This window comes from Chrysochloris asiatica, unplaced genomic scaffold, assembly GCF_000296735.1.
Source record: "Chrysochloris asiatica unplaced genomic scaffold, ChrAsi1.0 scaffold00034, whole genome shotgun sequence".
NCBI lineage: Eukaryota > Metazoa > Chordata > Mammalia > Afrosoricida > Chrysochloridae > Chrysochloris > Chrysochloris asiatica.
Window position 1 is genome coordinate 23,695,936 of NW_006408552.1, and position 17,701 is coordinate 23,713,636.

The 17,701-nt window shown below is 43.1% G+C and overlaps 1 protein-coding gene across 1 annotated transcript in view; it reads left to right on the forward strand.

Moving 5' to 3' along the window:
• Window positions 1-17,701, forward strand: part of KIAA0556 (KIAA0556 ortholog) — a 255,125-nt gene that overhangs the window by 218,898 nt on the left and 18,526 nt on the right. The window contains exons 16-17 of the mRNA XM_006859897.1: window positions 5,341-6,066; window positions 6,641-6,852. Of these exons, the coding sequence (XP_006859959.1) occupies window positions 5,341-6,066; window positions 6,641-6,852 (938 nt within the window). The remainder of the gene's footprint in view (window positions 1-5,340; window positions 6,067-6,640; window positions 6,853-17,701) is intronic.

The following is a 17,701-nucleotide window of genomic DNA, read 5'->3' on the forward strand; positions in this document are numbered from 1 at the left end:
GATTGATGCAGAAAAGGCATTTGACAAAATCCAACATCCATTCCTGATAAAAACACTCAACAAAGTAGGAATTGAAGGGAAATTCCTCAGCGTAATCAAGAGCATATATACAAAACCAACAGCCTACATTACTCTTAATGGAGAGAAACGGAAAGCCTTCCCTCTACGAACAGGAACCAGATAAGGAAGCCCTTTGTCATCACTTCTATTCAATATTGTTTTGGAAGTCTTAGCCAGAGCTATATGGCAAGATAGGGAAATTAAAGGCATCCAAATTGGCAAAGAGAAAGTGAAACTCTATTTGCAGACGATATGATCCTATACATAGAAAACCCCAAAGGACTCAGTAAAAAAGCTACTAAACCTCATTTGGAAGATTCAGTAAAGTGGCAGGGTATAAGGTCAACATACAAAAATCAGTTGGATTCCTCTATACAAAAACGACAGCATTGAAAAGGACCTTAGGAAAGCAATACCATTTACAAAAGCCAACCAAAGATGGAAAAACAATTACAAACTTTATATGGAAATGAAGAGACCCAGGATAAGCAAAGCACTGCTTAAGAAGAAGAATAAAGTTAGAAACCTCACACTCCTCAACTTCAAAATTTACTACATGGCTACAGTGGTCAAAACAGCTTGGTACTGGTACAACGAAAGACATATAGATCAATGGAACAGAATCGAGAATCCAGAAATTAATCCATCTACATACAGCCAACTGATTTTTGACAAAACACCTAAATGTATCACATGGGGAGGTGATAGTCTCTTCAACAGATGCTTGCAGAACTAGAAAGTGATATGCAAAAGACTGAAACAAGACCTTCACCTCACGCCATATACAAAAACCAACTCAACATGGAATAAAGACCTAAATGTGAATCCCAGAATTATGAAGGCCATCAATGAAAAAATAGGGACAAATGTGAGGGCACTAATTCAGCGAATGTACAGACTACCATACAATAGGAGCTCTGGTAGCATAGTGGTTATGTGTCGGGCTGCCAACCATAAGGTCAACAGTTCGAAACTACCAGTGGTTCCACGGGAGAAAGATGAGGCATTCTGCTCCTGTAAAGATTTACAGCCTCAGAACCCCTTTGCAGGGTCACAATGGGTCGGAACTGAATCCACAGTACTTAACAACAACAATACAATTTGATGAACTTGACCACCTATGGATGCAGTAGCTCAAAAGAGGGAACAGATCTTTGCAACAAGGATCATTTCCACCCCCTCTATACACAAAGTAGACAGGGATGGGCAATGTCCAAACATTGGCTACCCAAAATGAGGGGATGGCTTCAAAGGCAAGAAGTGACTGGCTTACAAGCTTTCAAGAAGGAATCTAAATACTGAGGTCATGGAGGAAGGTATAATCTCCACTGAGTAGTAGCCAATCTGTCTAGGTGGGACTGATGAAAGGAAATGCGGATAGGTCTCTTGTGATACAATAGTGAATAATTGTCATCAGGACTGATTGTGAGGGTTGGAAATGTAAATTTTGTAGCAAGGAGGGGAGTGATTAACTTTTCAGTCTAGGAGCGGAGGTCCCTGGGAACATCAAGGGAGAAGAGCGGAGAGCAGGACGCTACTCAGAGAAGTAGTGTATATTTGTCTCAACCAAGGAATATTTTGAATCTTTAATCCCATCCTTTAATAAGTCCTGGTGTGGCGCTGTGGGTTAATGTGCCAGACTGCAAAGCCATTTGAACTGCAAGGTTCGCAGTTCAAGCTCATCAGCTGCTCCTTGGAAACCCTATACAGGGTTGCTATGGGTTGGAACTGACTCGATGGCACTTAACAACAACAACAGTAACTCGTGGTCCCGCCTAGATTTACACTGACCATATGCTGAAGCAGCAACTTGTTTGTTCCCATTTGTGGATAGAAATCATGACAAAATCAGAGCCAATGGCTGATCCCTACTGCACCCCCAACTCCCAAGGAGCAGTGAGTAGTGTGTTTTCCTGCTGTCAGAGAAATGGGCCGTAGGCTTGCTGCCACGTCCAGTTGGTCCAGGGGCAAGTGTGCACTTTTAAAATCCAGAGTGTGCAACATGTGAGAGGTAAGGCCTTGACTCCTTGCACACCCAGCTAGAGAGGTGCAGGAGAGGCCCTGACACACAGCAGCCAGCGCTGTCTCCTTGGTGCACTTGTAACCCAACTGGCCATTCATTTCATGACTGAAGCCATGACAGTCCATATGGGGAGTTCTTTCTGCCAGATGTCAGGCCGCAGGACTGGGAGAAACAGCGGGCACCTCTTTTAATGGCAGGAAAAATGGGGAGCAGAGGAATAGCATGGGTGCTGGAGAGCTGACCTGTGGTGGAGGGGAGAGCCCTCAGCCTCCCTGGAACCGAGGGAGGGGGTTGGCACCAGAGGAAGCAGGGACCAGGACAATGAGGTCTCTGTTCTCTGGTACTTCCCTTCCTGCTGGGAAGTAGACAATAAACCAGGGTATTGTGATGGAGCCATGGGGATTGTGGGGCAGAACTTCAAAGACCAAAGACGCTATTCCAGGGAGATGATGACAAGTAGTCAGCGAAGTGGGGGACTGGAGAGACAGCGTTCCTGGCAGCAGGTACAGTCAGGGCCCTGAGGCAAGCAGAGGGTTGGTGTGTCCCTGGAGCGACAGGCCTCTGTGTCTGCAGCAGGTTAAGCAATGAGCTGGGCCACATTCAGGGCCTTGTCTGCACGGTAAGGAGTCTGATGTTATCATTCTCATTTTAGTAGAAATCTTATCAATCGGAAGACTTGATGACAAACTTGTTTGACACATGGAGTTTGAAGTGACAGGCGCATCCAGGTGGACGTGTCCAAGACACTGTTGGCAGTACAAGATGGAGCCTGGGGGCAGAGCCAGGGTGGACCTGAGGGGTAGCACTGAGCATCGCCTGCCTGGGAGTTGTGTGGTGTCAGGAAAGAATCCGAGGGGCTTGAATTCATGCTTTGGAATGTGCCCAGACTTAGGTATAGACAGGAGGGGCCAAGGGTCGTAGAAAGAGAAAGGACTGTCAACAGGGGAGGTAGAGAACCGGAAGGTATGATAGCGCCAAAGCCAATGGAGGATATGTCAAGTGGACAGGTCTGCCTGGGAAGTCATTGGCCACTTGGAGAAATCCATTTCAGTGGATGATTGTGGTAATTGTCGGAGTCATATGAATGTAAGGGACAGAAGGCCACCAGAGGTTTGCTTCAGGCATGGCTGGATCCAGAGGCTCCAACAGCATCACGGACTCTCTCTCCATCGTCAGCTTATGTTCCCTGTGTTAGATGCATTCTCAGGCAGACTCTGGCTACTGGTAGCTCAGATCTACATCCCACCAGCTTAGCCTCCCCTCTCCCCATGGCTCCTTTCATGGGCCCAGCTTGAGGGATGCTGTTAGCATTCACACAGCTTAGATAGCTTGAGTTTGGGGTGCATCCCCAGGAGAAGGGGAAGTGATGTCTGGGTGGGCAGTCAGGAGTCAGGTTGCAGGGCTTGGGGAGTGGGCAGTGGTGGTAAAGGGGAAATATGTCTACAGAGAAAGGAAGGAAGAAAATAGGACGGTGGCTGGCAGAGCCCGCAAGATCAGCTTGGCTTTCTTTTTTTCCGTTCTTTTCTTTTAGGTAGGAGAGATTTATGCATGTCTGCAGGCAGAGAAGGGACGGTGCCAGTGGGGAAGAATGATTGAAGATTCTGGGAGAGAGGGGATAATTGATGGAGCCCGGCCCCCTAGCAGACAGGCAGAAAATGGAGTGCAGGGCACAGCGCAATATGAAAGGAGCAAAAACACAATGCCTGTATTCTCAGCTGCTGTTTTTCCACAGTGACACCCCTAAGATGGCAGTTAGCCATGGCACAGTTGTGAGGACAGGCCACAGCTTACTGTACCCCGGAGGAGAGCAGCCTTTCAGCGCTGCCCCTCTGCCCAACTGGCCCCATTCTCTAGCTGATCAGGACATGGACTGGCAACCTAGGAGCTTGTTTTAGCCACAAGGAGACGTGAGTTCATGGCCTAAGACTGCTGTAGCACAAATACCACAAGCTTTAAAGAGCTCACAGCCATCGAGTTCTGATCGTAGAACCCGACACTGGGTTTCTTTCTGAGACTAAATCTTGAGGGCAGCAGACAGCCTCCTCTTTTTCCCTTGGAGCGACTGGTGGGTGTGAACCACCGACCTTGTGGTTAGCAGCCCAACAGAGCTCCGTATTTTCTCACGGTTCTGGAGGCTAAGAGAGGTCATATTGATTCCTGCCTTGTTGGTAGCCCCTGTCGCTCCTGGTTTTTTGGCTGGTACGTGATCACGTGGTGTGTCTTCCCTCTGTGTGTCTCTGTGTCCATCTGCTCTTTTGATCACTCAGAGTGATTAGACTTAGAACCTACTCTAGTGTGGTATGCCCTAATTAGCAGAACAAAGAAAACATCATTTCCAAACAGGGCCATATTGTTTTTAAGTGCCATTGACTTGGTTCCAACTCATAGCAATATGTACAGTGTATCTGAGGAGTGACTGGTGAGTTTGAACTGCTGACCTTGTGGTTCAAACCAAAACCCGGGGCCAAGGCCTAACCGAAAAGGGGAAAACAAGAACCCAATTAAAGGAAGTTGGTGGTGGTAACGGCCCGTGAACCAAGTCCCAACCAAAAGGAACCCGGAAAAGGGTTCCAAAGAACAACCGGTGAGCTTGAACTATCGACCTTGTGGTTCAAACCAACTTTGCAGTCCAGCACATTAACCCACAGCATCACACCAGGACTCCATTTAAGGTATGTTGTGTTGTTGTTAAGTGCCGTTGAGTCAGTTCACACCCATAGCAACCCTGTGTAGGGTTTCCGAGGAGCAGCTGATGAGCTTGAACCACCAACCTTGCAGTTAAAATGGCCTTGCGGTCCAGCACAATAACCACAGGGCCCAGGATTTCAATACATTGTTTCAATATACATTTTCCAAGACATAATTCATTCCATATCTTTACCTTGTAATTACACCTGGGCCATTTGCCTTGTTTAATAGCATGTTTTCCTGAGGATAAAACAGTATGAACTCCATCTAGGGAACTGAGAAGAGAAAGTTACAAAGATCTACTCACCACTCAGAACAATCCCTCTGAGCACATCATTGCTTGTCCCCCATACTCTAGAATGTGTTGAATCTAGATGAATAGGAGTCCTGGTGTGGCTCTGTAAGATAAGCACTGAACTGCTAACCACAAAATTGGTGGTTCAAACCTAACAGCTACTCCTTGAGTCAGATCTGACTCGATGGCAGTTAACAACAACAAAGCTGCACATCTGGGAGTTTTTGTATTTAGCATTCTTCCATATGTGGCCTTCCTATGTACTTTTTTCCAGAAAATGCCTTGTCCACTCAGATGCTGCCGCGGTCCTGGTGGCGCAGCAAGCAGGAGCACATGCTGTACGAGTCGTGGAACTCCCTCAGCGCCTTCGACCTCTCTCATCGGGGGCGCATCTCCAATACAGAGTTCCAGGGGGACATCCTAGATGAGTTCCTGCAGCAGCAGAAAGGTAGCCGGCAGAGTGAGCTGCCGCCCTCTGGCAAGGGGGGAATGCCAGAGCCGCTGCAGGCCCAGGATGGCTGTCCTTTAGAGACAGACAATGACAGCGACTTTAAAATCCCCGTCCTGCCCTATGGACAGCACTTGGTCATCGATATCAAGTCAACGTGGGGGGACCGACACTACGTTGGCCTTAATGGAATAGAAATATTCAGTTCCACGGGCGAACCAGTGCAGATTCTGAGCATTCAAGCAGACCCCCCTGACATCAACATTTTACCAGCATATGGAAAAGACCCCCGTGTGGTCGCCAACCTCATGGATGGGGTGAACAGGACTCAAGACGACATGCACGTCTGGCTGGCGCCCTTCACACCAGGCAAGCCCCACTCCATTACCATCGACTTCACATACCCCTGCCAAGTGGCCCTGATCAGGATTTGGAATTACAATAAATCACGGATCCATTCCTTCCGCGGTGTGAAAGACATCATGATGCTCTTAGACGCACAATGCATCTTTATGGGAGAAATCGCCAAGGCCTCCGGAACTCTGACAGGAGGTACGGTCTGTCTGTCAGATTGCTCCCTAAGCCCTGCTTGACACTCTGACACCCGTTTACACCCTCAGTTAGGGACCTTTGAGGGAGCACTCAGGAGAGGTTTGGGAAATGGAATGGGGAGAGGCCATGCAAGGATATGGCTGCAGGGAAGCTCCATTCAGCCTGATCCACAGAAACAGGGTCTCTGTAACCCCACAGCCAGTTAGGCATCGGCATCAGGCTACCCAGAGCCCTCCAGGCCAGACCTCCATGAAAGGGACGAGCCGGGAGCTGGGCAGGCAGGAGCACCATCCACATCTGCTATGCTGGCTCATTCACATCTAAGAAATGTCACCTGCTTGATGACTGATCACAATGATTCTAATTAGATTAGGTCCCTTCATTAAACTGACATGGTTCTTGTAGTCCCTGAATTCCATTTGCAGATACGTGTAGAATAATAAGACTTACAAATTAAGAACTGTGTATGGTTCAAGATTTTATTGCACAAAGGTTAATGGATTTATGTTCTTTACTTAAAAATCACTGGGCTTTGGGGTGAGTTGACTCTCTGCCTCCCTGGTAACTCTTTCAGCCCCAGAGCACTTTGGGGACACAATCTTGTTCACAACCGATGATGACATTCTTGAGGCCATCTTCTGTTCTGATGAGACATTTGACGTGGATGTGGAGAGTGTCTGCAGCCTGCAGTATGACGAGGCCCTGAGGAGACCCAGCACAGCCAATGGCGAGGACGATGACCAGGACAGGCCCTTCACCCAGGCCGGCCTCTGGGCTGAAGACCCGGTAGGACTGGAGATGGTGGGAGCAGGTGGGGCGGGCATCCCTGAGAGAGATCTCTGCTCTAACTCACAGCAGAGCAGGCAGAATTAAGATAGATATTCTCTAAGCTACTGGCGCGCTGTTTTGACATTTCTCATTTTTCTACTTCATTTTTTGTCCTGTATGTCATAATTCATTCTCTAATTATTATTTTTTTTTTTTAACCAAAGTGAACAAAGTATTCAAGTTTTAATCAAAGCCAGAAGTCAGCTTTACGTCTTCTCTGTAATTTGGAGGTTGACATTTCAGGGGAGTTTTTGCTTTGAGTTGCGTTTTGATCACTCCCTGTTGTTTCCGAGGGGAGGCTTAGAAATGCTTTTAATGGGCAGACCCCATAATTAAAATAATGAACGTCACGACTGTGGTTTATGAGCATGGATTATAAACCAAACGTGGTGCACAAGCTTTACTGGATGTAACCCACAACAGCCCATGAGGAACAATTATTTATATTCTTTTTTAGGGTACTGAGCCTCAGACAGGTGTCAAAAAAGGAAATTGCGTACTCTGTTAGGAGTGAAAGAAAAAGTCATTTTACTGCGGACTAATACAGCTTGAGGAGTCCTGGTGTGGTACTGCAGGTTCATGCACTGGACTACAAAGTCAGTTTGATCTGCAAGGTCGGTGGTTCAAGCTCACCAGTCGCACCTCAGAAACCCTGTATAGGGTCACTATGAGTCGGAACCAATTCGACAGCACTTAGCAATACAACTTGATGCACTAGACCTCAAGGTCAGTTTGAACCATAGCATAGGGTCAGCAGTTCAAACCCACCAAGTGCTCCTCAGAAACCCTATACTGGGTCATTATGAACTAGATGTCAATTAACAACAACAACAATACAGCTTAAGCTGGGCAGATCTAAGTAAAAAATATAAAGCACTTACAACTCTGTAGAGCTAGAGGTTTTTAAATGTAGAGAACAAAAGAAAAGTAGGGGGGTAATGATTGATGCAGCTCCAGCTTTGTGGGTCCTTTGAAATGTAAAGGTGGACCATTTGACTTGGGGTGGGGGAGTTGTTGTTGTTGTTAAGTGCCCATTGAGTTGGGTCCGACCCATAGCGACCCTGTACAGGGTTTCCGAGGGTGTAAATCTTTACAGGAGTAGAAAGCCTCATCTTTCTCCCGCTGAGCGGCTGGTAGTTTCAAACCGCTGACCTTAAGGTTCGCAGCCCGATTCGTAACCACTACGTTACCAGAGCTCCTTGGGGTGGAGGAGTAGGGGATGATTTTTCCCATTGGTGAGTGGTACCTGTAGATTCGGTTATACACATTCTTTATAGGAACAAATTGTTTACATCCTGACCTTTGGCTTCTTGGGAATACATACTGATCCTGCCATTCCTTCCTTGAGATGAGTGTCTCCATGTGTGAAAGTTTTCATCTGCATATTTCTCCCTTTTGATCTAGGGGTGCTGATCACAGCATAGTAGCTTTTCTTCTGCAAGGACTTTGTCTGTTTCCTTAAGGAGGCTTAGTTAATAAAAAAATGTTTTCTTCACCTTGCCCAGCTAATAGGCCTCATCTTCAGGGTGAGTAGGTTTTATGGAACTATCTTGACAGTTAAGGCCATATTTAAGGAAAGTTTCTCAGTCAGGACAGAATGACAGAGTTTAAGATGAAATATGCCCAGGGAGACAAAAGGGAGGTAATTAAACAACATGTTGGTCATTGGTGAAGGCCTGGGAAACTGTGATTTTATGTGAAGGACCAGATGGTTTGAAATAGAGCATTTCCTGAATACAGTGCACTGAAGCATAGCAGCATTTTGTAACTCAAATCATAGAAATTGAAACAATAAGGGCTATAGAGAGCCAAAAGGTACCATTGTTGCCGTAAGTGCTGCCTAGTCAGTTCGGATTCATAGCAGACTATATTGGGTTTCCAAGGAGTGACTGACGAATGTGAGCCACCAACCTTGTGGTTAGCAGTCTAGTGCTGATCCTATAGCACTACAGAGGCTACCGAAGGGATACCTGGGAATCCTAGTGTAGTTCTGTAGGGTGAGCTAGCCATTCCTGGGAAACCCACCAGCTACTTCTTGGAAACCTTATACAGGGTCATTGTGAGTCAGAACTAACTTGATGGCACTTAATAACAACAACAATAGGTACTTGAGTGTCATAGCCAGTGGGGGTGAACTAATTGATAGCTTATAAGGTCCCATAGGTCTAGTGATGACTAGGTGTGGTTAGATTGTTCTCAGCAGAGAAGCAACCTGATTTAGCCTCTCTAGGGGGTTAACCAGGAGAATCTGTCCCACTGTTTTTGATACAGACCCACAATACAGAGAGTATGGTTTGTGGATTTGGAAGGTTCTCTAGCTAGCTTTTCTTGGGTGATTTTATTTAGTAAAGTACAGTTTGTGTTAATACTAAAGGTAAAAGTATGGCCTGAGTTTGTTTCATTCAGATCTGAAAAGAGGCCATTTATCAATGAAAAATCTAGTAACAGTGATTTCCTATAGTAATTAACTATTTCTCCATTGTTCTTGTATCCAGATCAAAAGTAAGGCCAGACTGACTTGAGGTTGAGAGGGGACCTTTTTAAATGGTGAGCGTAAACATCTGCTCAATCTAGGAAAACATTAGCAGAGGCAGAACTGTAACAAAGATAAAAAGAAAAAAAATATCAGGAGGTGAATTTTCAGCCTGGTCCAGAGTCTTGGGTCAACTGTCTGCCTCAGATGTTGTCTGCTTCTGGCCACAGAGTGCTTAAATGTAACCAGTTCTCTGGGGGGTTGACTAGTCCAAAAGGGAGTCTTAGGCTGTTTTAACTATAACAAATGGATCTAACATTTTATTCCAATTTGTTTGCACATGGATTGATGAAATAATGTTCTAATAATGTTCTAATAAAGTCTTTGATTTGTTATCTCTGCCAGAATATGTATTCTCCTGGCAGACTAGAAAGACTTCCAGAGTCTAGCTTCTGTCTGTCAAAATATTCTCGAACCTATGAGAGATACTCTTTAGAATCCTGGATTAAAGCCTGCCAGTACTGTAGTAACTCTGGTTGAACAATGTTAGGGTCAGTCTAGGCAACGTAAGAAAGGACCTGAGCCTTCCCTATTGTTATTTTACTGTTGTTAAGTGCTGTTCTGACTCATAGCAACCCTATATAGAGTTTTCAAGGAACAGCTGGTGGGTTTGAACTGCTGACCTCGCGGTTCACAGTCCAGTCCACACCAGGAGGACTCCACTATTATTATACCCTAATTATTTCATGGAGTCCTGGTGTGGTGCTGTTGGATCAGCACTGGACTACCAACTACAAGACTGGCAGTTCAGACCCACCAGTTGCTCCTCCAAAACCCTATACAGGGTTACTATGAGTCAGAACCGACTTGATGGCATTTCACAACAACAACAGTTATTTTATAGGACTTAAGTTTTTTAGATCCAAAGGGTGTGGACCTCAGATATAACAGAACTGAGAAAGGACCTTAGCCTACGATAAGTTTAAAGTTTCATAAAGTTTTGCTATTTGACTCTTTATGATTCCACTAGTTCTCTCTAGTAGACCAGAAGACTGAGGGTGACAGGGACAATGTTGTTGTTGTTAAGTGCCTTCAAGTCGATTCCAACCCATAGTGACCCTGTATAGGGTTTCCAAGGAGCACTTTGCAGTGTGACGCATTAACCCACAATACCACACCAGGACTCCAGGAACAACGTAGCCTTTGATAAATGGTGAACACTCAACACAGTTTGTAGATGACTGGACTGGTGATATGAGTTCCCCAATCATTACAAAGAGTTTTTGGAGCTCCTAGTGTGGTGCTGCAGGATAAGGCACTGGGTCACAAGGTTGGCGGTTCAAACCCACAGCCACTCTTAAGGAAACCCTATGCAAGGGGGGCTATGAGTCAGAACTGACATGACAGCACTTAATAGCCACAACCTGTAGGTATGATGTTTTCAAGAAATTTCTGTGCTACAGAGACTGCACAGTGTCAGGGAAGGCCAAAATGAAAAACGAGAAATCATTACTAATACATATTTATAACCATTTGATGGTGAAACTCTAGCTGCCATTCAAGCATAAGCCCGACGGTAAAGGGCATTGCCCAGATAGGACCTTTAAAATATTTTCTGGGATTGTAGCCAGAACAAATAGGGTAATGGGTGGCAACGTTTTGGGCAGCCCTGAAAAAAACCTTCCCACAAATGTTGTTTTAAAGGTTTCGGTCATTTTATCCCATCTCCTGTGGGAACCTTCATATAAGACTTACGTCATAGGGCCATACAGGAAATTGGGTAAGACAGTTTTCTTTTAACTTCTTATCATGAATTGGGTGAAGATTTACAGAACAGATCATCAGTTTTACATTGAGCAACTTGTATACTTTGCTTCATTACAATGATTGCAATCCCCTATATTCCAACAATTAGCAGTATTTACCTCTATTGCATTCCCCCGCTGTGTCTTCCATTACCTTCATAGTCCCTCCGCTAACCTTCCCTGTCACCCATGTTAAAGTGTCTACCTATAGCACATCAATGATTTTCCTTCCCCCTCTCCGCTATAACCATCATAGATTGTTTCATTTATTAAGAAAACCTTTACTTAACTTTTTAAAACATTGGTCTCAACAATATTTGTCTTTTGTGATTAACTAATTTCACTCAGTATAATGTCCTCCAGGTTCATCCATGTTATGAGATGTTTCACAGATTCATGATTATTCTTCAGTGTTGTGTAGCATTCCATTGTGTGTATGTACCAAAGTTGGTTTAATTCTTTATTGATGGACATTTAGGTTGCCTCCATCTTTTTGACGTGTCTCTTGTAGAGCACTTATTGAAGGATCCTGTTCTCTTATCCTTTCTGCTCTGTCTCTTGACTGGTGCACTTAGTCCATTTATATTGTGTAATTATCGATAGGTATGAGTCAATTGCTGTCATCTCGCTCTGTGTTTTTGGTGGGATTTTGTTGTTGGTTTATGGTTCTGCTAGTGTCTTTGTTCCACGCAATCTTCTGCACTGCACTCATTTTGTTTGAGGGTTTTCTTTTCAAGGTAAATTACAAGTTACCCTGTAATTATTAGATTTTCCCTATTTAACACATTCTGTTTCATCTTGAAATCTACTTGACTTCCTTGCCATTTGGAAGTCCTGTAGGTACACTATTCCATCGTTTGCTTTGTGGTTGACTTCATTATAAATTGGAATCTCTGGCTCTCTATTTTCAGACTTGGAGGTTTGTTTTACTTTAAATACTTCTATATCTGGATTGAGTTCTGGGTGGTGGTGTCATGGGGGGAATCTCAGGTTGTTGTCTGCTGTTGTTGGTTCTCAGTAGAATTAGAATTTTTTGTAAATGCCATCTGGTCATTACCAATAACTTGACTTTCTGTTTATTAGAAAATATCCTAATCTTGCTGTTGTATTTGAGGGACAGTTTTGCTGGGTATATAATTAATTCTTGGTTGGCAATTTTTTATTTTCTTTCAGAGTTTTGTATATGTCATCCCATTGCTGCCTTGCCTGAGAAATCAGAGCTTAGTCTTATGGTTCTCTTTGGTAGGTAACTTCGGTTTTCCCAAGGTACTCTCAGGATTCTTCCTTGCCTTTGGTTTTGGAAAGATTGATTATGATATGTCTTGGTGATTTTCTTTTGGGATCTATACTGTTTGGGGTTCATCCAGCTTCTTGTAGGCTTATCTTCTCCTCTTTCATGATGTTAGGGAAGTTTTCTTCTAATAACTCTCAACAATTTTCTCTGTAATTATTTGATTTTTTTTTAATACTTTTTATTATGAATTGAGTGAAGGTTTACAGATAAGATCATCAGTTTTGCATTCAACAAATAATATGCTCTGTTTCATCTCAATGATTGCATTCCCCTCCATGGAATAAGAGTTACCCACTTTCCCATCCCTTCTCATCATTGTCCTTAGGTACATGCTGCCCCTTTGGTTCTGAATGATTGACCATTCCCTCATTCATGGTGAGCATAATTACTAGTGTTGTTCCCCCTATATACCTGTCTGTTGCTTGGCTGAAAGATGGTATGTACCTTTCCAGACCTGAAGGGTGGTCTAGGACCACAATCTAAGGTTCCTCCAATATCTTTCTGATCAGTAAGCCAGTAAGCACAATCTGGTTTTTGTTGTTGTTGTTTTTAATCATTTTGAGTTTTGTTCTACACATTATGCCATTCTATCCAGGACCTCATGATGTGATTCCATTCAGAGCAGTTGGTAGTGGTAGCTGGGCACCACCATATTCTTCTGTTCTCAGGATTGTGACGGCTGATGTTCACGTGTTCCATTAGTCCATTGGACAAGTTGGTTCCAAAGCATCTTCAATTCTCTTCATTCTTTCCCACATGGAAAGACCAATAGCTGTACTTTAGACAGCCACTATGAACTATGAGCTGCTCACCAAAGTAGGATGTAGAACATTAATTATCTTTGTGGACTATGTTGTGCCAATTGGCCATGGTGTCCCCTGAGACTGTAGTACTGAGCCCCTAGGCCCAACCATTCATTGCCTTAAGAAGATTGATAATATCTAGTTTTCATTCTCTGTGAATTTTATTGTCTTTTCCTGTTCTGGAATTCTGATCCCCATAAGTTGTTCCTCTTAGACTTTCTTTGGATTTTTCATTCTTTTTTCTGATTGTTTTCTAGCATACTAGTATTGAGAGATTTATCTTCAAACTCACTAATTCAGGCTTCCATTGCTTCAAATCTACTCCTTTGCCCTTTCAATTGTCCATTTCTGAAATCTTCTGGATTTCTAATTGAAGGTTTTGTATTGTTTCAAATTTTGTATTTATTTTTTCTGTTTGTTCTTGCAGTGTTTTCCTGAATTATTCTAAAGTTTTTTCTATGTTCTCCTTGCTTTCCTTGATCTTTCTACTAATCCTTTAAAGGTACCTAAATATCATTCTTTTGAATTCTTTCTTAGTTAATTATATTACCTTTTCTTCCTCAGAAACATTTTCTGGCCCTGCATCTTGTGTGAGCCATTCTCTCTTGTTTCTTCGTGTAAACTAAAATTGTCAGTTGTCTTCAGGGCATTTTGGGATTTTCATATAAGTATTTAATTGATGATTGTATGCTGATTTTTTCTTCAGCTCTCACCATCTCCTGTAGGTATAGTTAGAGAATGGAAACATGCACACTGTTCTCATTCACCATTTGTGCACCTCAGTTTAGGGTGGGTTTGGTGTGTTTTAGCTGCTGTCTATTGTTGATCTAGTGGTATAGGAATTGGCATTGACTCTTGCCCAGTGGGTGTAGTTATAGAGGTTACAGTTGTGACTGAGCTGTGTGGGCATGGTTACTGTCTCCTGTTGAGTGGGAAAGCGAACCCCTCATCCCCCACCACACACACACAAGAAAATAAAACAGACTACACAAATGAGGAACCAACAATGAAAAGAGAAGATAATAAAGAGAAAAAAGAAATCAAAACAGGCAGCAACCAGCAAAAAAGAATATAATGACGAAAGTGAGACAGAGAAATGGAGTTGTAGAAGAGAAAAATAAGGTTCACACTGGCGTGCCTCCCAACCACATGGCTTCAAACTCCTGGAGAGCAGGGTCTGCACTGGGGATGGATGAGGGTGGGAGCTAACCACCCCACTCTGGTCACCAAAGGAGCATGGGAGAAAAGGAAGAAGCACACCTTTCCTGTTGCCTGTGTGAATCTGCTCTGCCAGGCTACCTTCTGTGTTGCTCACAAGATGGTTGTGCCATGTCTGGCTGTCCATTTACCAGTCTCCTTCTCTTGCCGTCCCTGCTCAGCTTCTCATCCAATCAAGCACTTTATAACCATCCAATTCTGTAACCTTTTCTCTGAAGTTCTGGGTTGCCGAATTTTCATCTGTGCCTGTTTCATTTGATCTCTCATATCTTTGTTGTAGAGGGTCTGTGTAGTGCATCTGCCTAGTCCTCCAGGTTGCCAGAAGTCTCTCGACGGTTTTCTTGTTAGACTCAGTCTACAGTGTAGTGGCAGGATCTTGGCAACAGGCTGCCTTTCTCCATGCCTTAAGTTCATATGTTTGGGTTAATTATTGTTGTTTCAAAAGGTTTCAAAAGTTAATTCTTGGAAGCAAGAGTTATCAGTAGACAAACTTGTTGTTGTTAAGTGCTATCAAGTTGGTTCTGACTCATAGTGACCCTGCGTAGGGTTTCCGAGGAGCAGCTAGTGGAGTTTGAACCACCAAGCTTGGACTTCAAACCAACCTTGATGTCAAGTGCTTATCTTGTGGCCCTGTGGCACCACACCAGGACTCAAACTTGGGGACCTTTATTTATCGTAAGTGCAGAAATAGATTGAGAGCCAGCTTGTTTGGCTGCTATATCAGTAATGATTTCCTTTAATTTCTTCAATTTGGGTTACTCCTTTTGATTAGTGAGTTTGTATTTTTATCATGGCAGTTTCAGAGGGTCTAGAAGATCTGCTACTAAAATCCTTTTTTTAAATAGCATTTCTGGAAGGGGTTAAAAATCCTCTTTGTTTCCATAACATACTAAAATCTTGTAGAATTCCAAAACACTATCTACTGCCTATAAAATTATTAACAGATTTTCTGAAGCAATTCTACAAGCTCTAATGAGGGCAATTAATTTGGCTTGTTGGGCTGAAATAGTTTCAAGGAGAACCTAACTTTCAAGAGCTTCAGTAAATATTGTAACAGCATAAGTGATTTGATAGAGAAAACTAGTAGGGATAGATTTTAAATAGGAAACCTTTACAAACAAAACTAAATCAGGACTAGTTAAAGGAGTCTCTTTTAAATCTTTCTGAGGAGCTAGAAGTTGTCCGGTCAAATCTATACAACAATATTTCATTGTTCTTATTACTTGTGGGAGAAGACTAGCTGTATTTAAACAGACCCAGGGATGCAGGAGGAGAACTTCATAGGAGATGAGCCTGCTAGCGGAATTAAGTAAGGCAGACACAGCATGGGTCACATAGACATCGAAAAAGTTTCCCAGCATCACATTTGCTCTAGTTTCCACTAGTTTGGTAGTAGTAGGCACAACCAGAGGCAGGGAGGGTATCCCCTGGCTACAGGTCTAACCTACAGGTCTTTGTTGACCTTCATAGTTTTGAGTTCGTATGCTTAAACATTTTTAGTTAATTCATATATGCATGCAAATAAGGAAAAATCTGGATGGTAATTAGGAAAACCTAGAATGGGTTTGTTCATTAAAACCCCTTTTTAATTGAACTATAGCCTCTTGATTTTCTGATGCAATTTAGAATGAGTCTGGCTCTTTTTTTTTTTTTTTGTATAAAGGTTGAGCCAACAAAGAAAAAATGGGAATCAGGCTCAGCATTAGCCAGAGTCTTAGAAACTCCCCTAGCTGGTTCTTTGTTTGGGGTACAGCTTCCTTCTGTTTAGAATTAATAGAGATGCCTTCTGCAGAAGTTAGATGGCCCAAGTATTTCACAGAAGGCTGAGCAAATTGTTATTGTTCTGTGGAAACCTTATGTCCACTAGCAGCCAGAAGTTTTATTAAATCTACACTGTCGTCAAGATAGGCCTACTGGGAGGTTGAGAAACTAGTAAATCATCAATATATTGCAGCAATTTGGATTTTTTTGGGTAAACTTTAAAGACTGAAAATCCTCATGAAGAATCTGAGAAAAATAGGTAGAAGACTCAGTAAATCTTTGGGGCATTAAATTCCAGGTAAATTGCTAATTTTCCCAGGTAAAAGAAAGTATTGACTTTCAGAATGCACGGGAATATTGAAAGAGGCATTGCAAAAATTCCAACTGTAAAATGGGTTGCATCTGAAAAGGACATTGGAAAGTCAAACTGAGGATTAGGGAGTACTGGGAATCTGGGAATAATAAATACAGTTCATTACATGGAAATCTTGAACAGATCTCCAGCCCCTGTTACTTGTTTCATTGAACTGGGAGAACAGGGCTAGAACAAGGGATGGTTAAACCTTTAGAAAGGAAATCGTGTATAATGAGAGCTAGTCCTTCTTTTGCTCCTCATTTGAGTGGGTATGGGTGGAATTTGGGCAGGTTTAGATAAATCTATTTAAATTCTCATTGGCTCAGTTGACAGCACCTGATCTATATCTGTGGGTATGATAGCCCATAGGATTTTAGGAATGAGGGGAAAGATTTCAGAAGGGAGAGAACTAGGCTGAGTGGAATTTTGGAGAGGCATGACAATGCTTGCCTATAACAAATGGCTTCTTCCTGAATATCGTCAGAGCCTTTCCCTGTTCACTTAGAGATGCCAGGCATTTTTCATTAAATTATAAATCGCAGTTCCATCTGGATAAAAGATCCCTTCCTGATAGATTGATAGGGATACGGAACTGAGTGAAAAAGAGTGTAAATCTTCAATAGGACCAAGAGATATCAGAACAGGTTGGGAATGGATCAGTGTTTGTTCTGTTGAGGGTTTCGGTGGGGGGTTGGGGGAGGACTTTTGTAAACAGATGGGGTTAAAAGCAGACACGATGACTCCATTGTCAATTAAAAATTGGATCTCTATTAATTAATAGTTCTCCTTTAGGGGTAATCTTTAGGAATTTTTACTATGGCTCCAAAAGTCTTCCAACAGCTTGGTAGCTGTTTTACCAATATTTAAGGCCAACCTGCCCTTGGGTCTCACCATTATGTCTGATCTAGCCATCATTAGGCCTCCACTGGGCCAGAATCATGGGAATAAACTGATAGTAAGTCAGTCACCACGTTGGTGAGCTTCAATGAGGATTAAAAATTCTTCAGAAAATTTGTAGGGATCCTCATGGAGTTTAGGATTTTAGAACACAGAGCTAAGTAAGACATTCTGTGTCTACAGGACAAAGTGATAATAGAG